Source organism: Propithecus coquereli, unplaced genomic scaffold (assembly GCF_000956105.1).
Source record: "Propithecus coquereli isolate 6110/MARCELLA unplaced genomic scaffold, Pcoq_1.0 Scaffold869, whole genome shotgun sequence".
Lineage (NCBI taxonomy): Eukaryota > Metazoa > Chordata > Mammalia > Primates > Indriidae > Propithecus > Propithecus coquereli.
The window spans coordinates 138615-144700 of NW_012154940.1; the positions used below are offsets into that span (position 1 = coordinate 138615).

Below are 6086 nucleotides of genomic sequence, written 5' to 3' on the forward strand. Positions count from 1 at the left end.
CCCGCCTCGTCCACCATGAAAGGCTCCCGGGCCAGCAGCGGTGCCCCTGGGGGCAGCCCAGAAGGCGGGGACTTGAGTCTGACGGGCGTCCCTCCACCCATGTCCCGGCGCCCCAGCAGTGCCTCTGCCGCCAAGCCCCTGGCCCGCTCCGTCTCTGTGGTCACAGGCAGCGAGCAGAGGAGGAAGGTGCTGGTGAGTGCTGGGCCCCCACCTCTGGGAGGGTTGTCATCAGTGGCATCTGACCCGAGTACAGCTAGAGCCTCCCTTCCGTGGGCACGTCCTATCCCTGTGGCCATCCCAGGGGATAAGAAGGACTCAGGCCTTACAGACCGAGGAGCTGACTTGAAAGGAGGTCAAGGCCAGGTCAGCTGGATCCTTCCAGCACTGGCCCCATCCCTCCTGGGCCACTGCCCTGTGGATCTGCTGAATCCTCAAGAAACAGGTTGACCTGTGTGGGGGTGCTGACGAGCTCCTGGCGGCCTTGGAGAAATCTGGGTGGGTGGCTGGGTGGCAGCAGGACAGTGCTGGAGCTTTGTGCCAAGGGTGCCTTTCCTACCTGCTCTGGGAGGGAGGAGAGGGGAGGGGAGCAGTCCCTGATAGGCGGCTGTGAGCAGCCAGGGCCGGAGTGGGCTGCTGCAACCCGGGGGCCAGCCTTCAGGGAGGGAGGAATCAAGTTGCCCCATGGGGTCGGGGTGGTGCCTGACCTGAGTCTGCCTGAGCTTCCAGAACGGGGGGCCTGGGGGCCTTAGCTTGGACGCTGCAGCGGATCTGAGTGTCCCTGCCTGAGGTCCCCTGGGGCCAGAGGGCAGTCCAGGCTTCCCCAAGGAACCCCGGGCAGGTCCAGGCCAGGCTTCCACAGTGGACAGCAGGCTCGGAGCTCTCTCTTCTGCCTGAAAAAGCGGTTCCTATGTCTGCCCTAGAAGCTGTGGGCGAGGGCTGGGGGCCCTCTAGAGTCCCGGCTGAATTCTGGGGCACAGATGGCAAGGCCAGGAGAGGACCCTTGGTCCAGGCAAGTTCTTGAAGCCTGGGGCTAGCGGGGTAGGGGCCTGGGATGACACATTAAGTGTCAACATGGCCAGCATACTGTGTAAAGATACACTGCGCTGTTCTAGCAGAGGATAGCAGGCGTCCAGCCGCCGAGTCCCTGGACCACCCCCCTCCTGCCCAGACTCCCCTGTTGCTCCAAAAGCCCTGGGCTTGCAGAGGGGGCGTGGGGCTGGGGAGATGCGCCTGAGGTTGTAGGCGCATGGTGGCATGGAGACTGTGGTGCGAAAGTCGCGGGGCTTTCCTGGAGGCGGGGAAAGCAGCCGCTCAGCAGCTGACCAGGGCACTTACCACCACTCCCATCCTTTCTGCTTCCCGAGTGCGGGACCAAAGCAAGTGTTAATCATCAGGCCCTCCTCCCCTCAGCCGGCACTGTCACCCCTCCCACGGTATCGAGTGGGGCAAGCTAACAGTCCTCTGTTGGTGGAATGTTCCAGCTGCCCACTTCCTTGCTCTATCCAGGTCGGCCCCGCCCCTGCACGCCTTCTGCCTGGCGTGCGGTGGGAGCTCAGGACATGATAGCAAGAGTGCCACCGCCCAGCCAGGGAGCCATGTGGCCCTCAGCGCTCTGGTTCTGCCCAGGCCCTGTCCTCTCGGCCACCTGTTCTTGCTGCCTCCTGGTCTCATTGGGATTCCTGGGGAGCGTTTGTTTTGGCGGCTTCACGCCTGTGCACACGGTTTATGATCCTCTTTCTCCTGTTTTTTGTGGGGCCCTGCTGGGGGTGGTTGTTTCTGGGTCCTCTCAGCTGACAGAGCAGGGCAATGTGTACATGTATTAGCCATCGTGTGCTCGCGCGTCTATAAACACACCGTCACCACCGGGCCCACCGAGCCTCCTCCCGTGGTCATCGGTCACCTCCCCTCCCACAGCGAGAGCCCAGGTCCCCCTGAGTGCGGTCAGTGTCCGTGTGAGGTGGTATCAGATTTGACAGCCCGAACTGCCGCAGGAAGAGCTTTATCAGTCGGGCTCTGTCCGCCCCCCGACTTCCTTCTGCCGGGCTCCGCTCCGGCCGGAGAGCAGGGCAGCACCTTCCCCGCCTCTGAGCTCTGGCTGGCATCCTCCTGTGAGTAGGGCTGACGTCACGTCTTTTCATGTCATAAGAGCCGTTTACGTTTACTTTGCTATGAACTGTCCTTATTTCTGCTGAATTTTCCATTTTTTCTTATCGACCGTAGTCCGTGTTACAGATGAAAGCTGACTCGCTCAAGTACGTTTCTCCTGCAGTGATTCTGCACTTTGACTTTGTGCACGTGATGGTTTCTGCCGTCCGCCACGCGGCAGCGTCCCCCAGCTCCACTCTGCCGCCCTCCGTTTCTGCCTCTCTGCCGCTTACTCTGCAGCAGCCAAACCTGCCGCTGTTTTTCTCATCTTAAAACAAACCTTCCCATCCTCCCACCTCGCCCTGGGTTACACCCCGTTTCTTTGCTTCTCTTTGCAGCAGAGCTCCTTAGAAGCAAATCCTCAGAAGAGTGGGGTGAGTCTTACGGTCTCTAAGACGACCTCAACTTCTGACACCCATTGCAAGCTTGGGGTCCCCCAGACCACCCTCAAGTTCTATAATTCACTAGAAGGACTCCGAGAACTCATGAGAGCTGTTATTCATGGTGTGGTGCATTATGGGGAAAGCACAGAGACTAGAATCAGCCCAGGGAGGAGGGCACGGGGCAGAGTCTGGGGAGCCTGCAGCCCCGGAGCTGCTGTCGGCCCTCCATGGGGTCGGGACGGTGTTGCGTTCCTGGCGTCAGTGTGCGACAACACGCACAAGATCGCCAGCCAGGGATCTCCTGAGCCTCGGAGTCCGGAGTCTTTTGGGGAGTCTGTCCCGGAGACACAGTTGACACCCTGGTCGCTGACCTCAGCCTTGACCCCCTCCAGAGGTCAACTGAGACCCTGACCCGAGCCCCACTCTCCGTCACCTTGTTGGTGTGGCTTGGAGCCCCCACTGTAAACCACGCTGTCAGACACTCTCATCGGACAGGACATCAAGGGGCTTAGAGGTCACCTCCTGGCAGCCGAGGGCAAAGGCCAGGGCTCTCTCTGGACAGGGCTAAATTCCTTGCCTCACGGGCAGCCTGTGCTCGTGGTCCCAGCCCCATCTCCCCCAGAACCACGTGGCCATTCTGTGCTTAGCCCTCGGTCACCCCTGTCCTCACCAGCGGGCAGGAGCTCTGCGAGGAAGAGGAGGAGCACTCCTGAGTACTCCCATCTGGCGGGCGCTGTGCTGAGGCTTCGCACAGTCACCGCATTTTTCTTAGAAGGACACAGGCCTCTCTCGGATCCGCTTCCCACTGCTGCCCCTTCTCAGTTCTCCTCTGGCCTGGAGGCCGCGGACACCGTTGCGCTCTCCCCACACCTTGCCTTCCGTCCTCACCTTTGGGCTCCTGGAGCACAGCCCAGCTGGGATTTTAATGCGAAACTGCACTGGGCCCGCAGGTCCCCAGAGTGAGGCCCTGCGGGCTGCCTTTCCTATCGAGCAGGTCTGGGAAATGGGGCCAGGGCCTGGAGTCCTTTCCCCAGAAACGCGGGCATGCTCCAGACTTGTGTGATTCCAGTCGCCTGGGTCTCTCGGGGGCCTTGCCTGGCCCCCAGCCAGTTATGCCCCTGCCAGGCTGGTCTGCGCCCCGTGTACCTTCTGATTCCCTGTTTTAGAAAATGATTTTATGACATGGAGAAATGCTCATCATGGATGGTCAGGGGTCCATAGTGGGATTCCATATAGACAGTTGGTTTCCTGGTTTTGTTTATTGTCTTATTCTGGTTGGGTTGTTTGTTTTTAGCTTAAGGATTCGAATGTAAAATTAAATTTGAAACAGCTGTGCGTGGAGGCCGAGGCAGGAGGATGGCTTGAGCCCAGGAGTTGGAGGCTGCAGTGAACTGTGATTGAGCCACTGCACTCCAGCCTGGGTGACAGAGCGAGACCCTGTCTCAAAAAAACAAATAGACAAATCTGACAGTTCGTAGGTCAGTCTTCCCGGTCCAGTGTGGAAGGCTAGAGACCTCGGGACGGGGAGTCCCGGGCCATTTCCCGGGATTGTGAGCCCTTTCCCCCAAAAGATTTGATTTTGGGGATTTTTAAGCCTACAGAAGAGTTGAAAGACTAGTGCAAAGTTCACCCAAATGCCCTCCCACGTTCTCTGATCACTGACACTTGCCAGGCTTCCGTGCCACCTTGCATTTCGGCACCTTTCCACTGAGCGGTTCGGAAGTGAGCTGCAGACACCCTGTCCTCGCTCCTCCCCATCCAGCACCCGCTGTGGTTGCATCTCCTCAGTCCTTGCAGTGACCCCACAGAGCCACCCTCAGTGCCTCCCACCTGCCCAGGGGGCTGGGAGTTCCCACTGTCTTCGGGGCTGTGAGCAGAGCAGCCCGGCCGCCTGGTGACTCCTGGTTAATGACAACACCAGGGAGCAGCTGGCTCCGGGCCCTCCCACCTGCGGGGGTGAAGGGCTCCCCACTTTGTGGGAGGCAGGCAAGGCTCTCAGAGGGCGGATCTGCCCCAGGCTCAGCGGCCATGCCAGGGCCCCTCACACTGCCCTGCTGTCCTGTGTCCCTGCCCCCTGGCTGCCTTTGGGCCGCCCCTCTGTTCTCCAAGTCTGTTTCTCTAGGGCCGGCCTGGCGCTGAGCAAACTGGCGAGTGTCTGAGACTTTTGCCACTTAACTGGCCGTTTCCTTCCTTTGCAGGAGGCCACAGGGCCTGGGGGCTCCCGGGCCATCAACAACCTCCGGAGGTCCAATAGCACCACGCAGGTCAGCCAGCTGCAGACCACCCCCTCCAGGTAAGCCCACCCCAGTAACCCCTACCGCCAGGTAACCCCCACTCCCCAGTAACCTCCACCCCCCAGGTAACCCTACCCTAGTACTCCCAGTAACCTCCATCCTGCAAGTAGGCCTCATCCCCCAGTAACCCCTGACCCCCAGTAACCTGCCCTCCCAGTAATTTCTTGCCCCCATAGGTAACCCCCACCCCCAGTAATCCTCACCCCCTCAGGTAACCCCTGGCCCACGTGGGTAACCCCAGAGCCCTCAGGTAACCCTGTCCCTTCAGATTACTGCCCCCCCAGCCCCAGGCTCCTCCTGCCTCTGCATCGGCCCTTCCTCCGGCCCCGTCGGTCCTGGGCCTGATCCTGCAAGTCCTTCAGCTGAGGCCTTTTCCACCTACCCTCGAATGCCAAAGTCTGTCGTTGGCCAGGGCGGCAGCACGGTGGCAGGCCGGAACCCCCGTGAGCCCTCTTCCGCCTTCACCCTGTAAGCTCCACTATAGCCTCTCGAGGGCTAGAAACCGGTGCGCCAGGAGGAGCTGCCTCCACGGCCCCAGTGAGGGCTGGCGGCGGCCAGCACCCCCAGCTAGACACCCCTGGGCCGGGAGTGGCAGGGGAGGCCCTGACACCAGCGCCCATAGGCCTTGCCCACGCGGTAGGTACCTGTGGCACTCGCATCCGTGGAAGGTGAAGTCTGGCTGCCCAGGGGCCAAAGGGCGGATCCCCCCCTGGAGGGGCAAGAGCAGTGGCTGCCCCTGCCAGGCCCAGCGCTGGAGCCGCCGGGGAGCTGCGCTCAGCTGGGAAACCAGCGTCACGGGTCCCACCAAGCAAGGGACTGCAGGCCCTGGGTGCGGGGCTGGCTCAGGGCGCCCCAGCGCCACGCAGAGAGGGTGCAGACTCGTGCTGAGATCAGTCAGCCTTTCCCGGGCGACGTCCCTCTGCCCTGTGGGCCAGTGGCTCAGAGCCACTTGTGTGTCACTGCGAGGTGTCACGTATGTGTGTGTGCTTGTGTTTGGTGTGCGGTACGTGTATGGAGTGTGTGTATATGGTGTGTGTGTATGTATGTGGTGTGTGTACTATGTGCATGTGCTATGTATGTATGGTGTGTGTCTGTGGTATGTGTGTGGTACGTGTATCTATGGTGTGTGACGTGTTTGTGTATGTGTGTGGTGCATGTGTTTATGGTATGAATGTGCTGTGTGTATATGCATGTGGCGCATGTGTTCATGGTATGAGTGTGTGGTGTGTATGTGTGTAGTATGTAGATACATGCATGTGCTGTG

General features: G+C 60.4%; 1 protein-coding gene across 1 annotated transcript in view; it reads left to right on the forward strand.

Annotated features, from left to right (window-relative positions):
- Positions 1-6086, forward strand: part of CEP131 (centrosomal protein 131kDa) — a 25035-nt gene continuing 18949 nt past the window's right edge. The window contains exons 1-2 of the mRNA XM_012664171.1: positions 1-192; positions 4727-4821. Of these exons, the coding sequence (XP_012519625.1) occupies positions 16-192; positions 4727-4821 (272 nt within the window). The 5' untranslated portion in view covers positions 1-15. The remainder of the gene's footprint in view (positions 193-4726; positions 4822-6086) is intronic.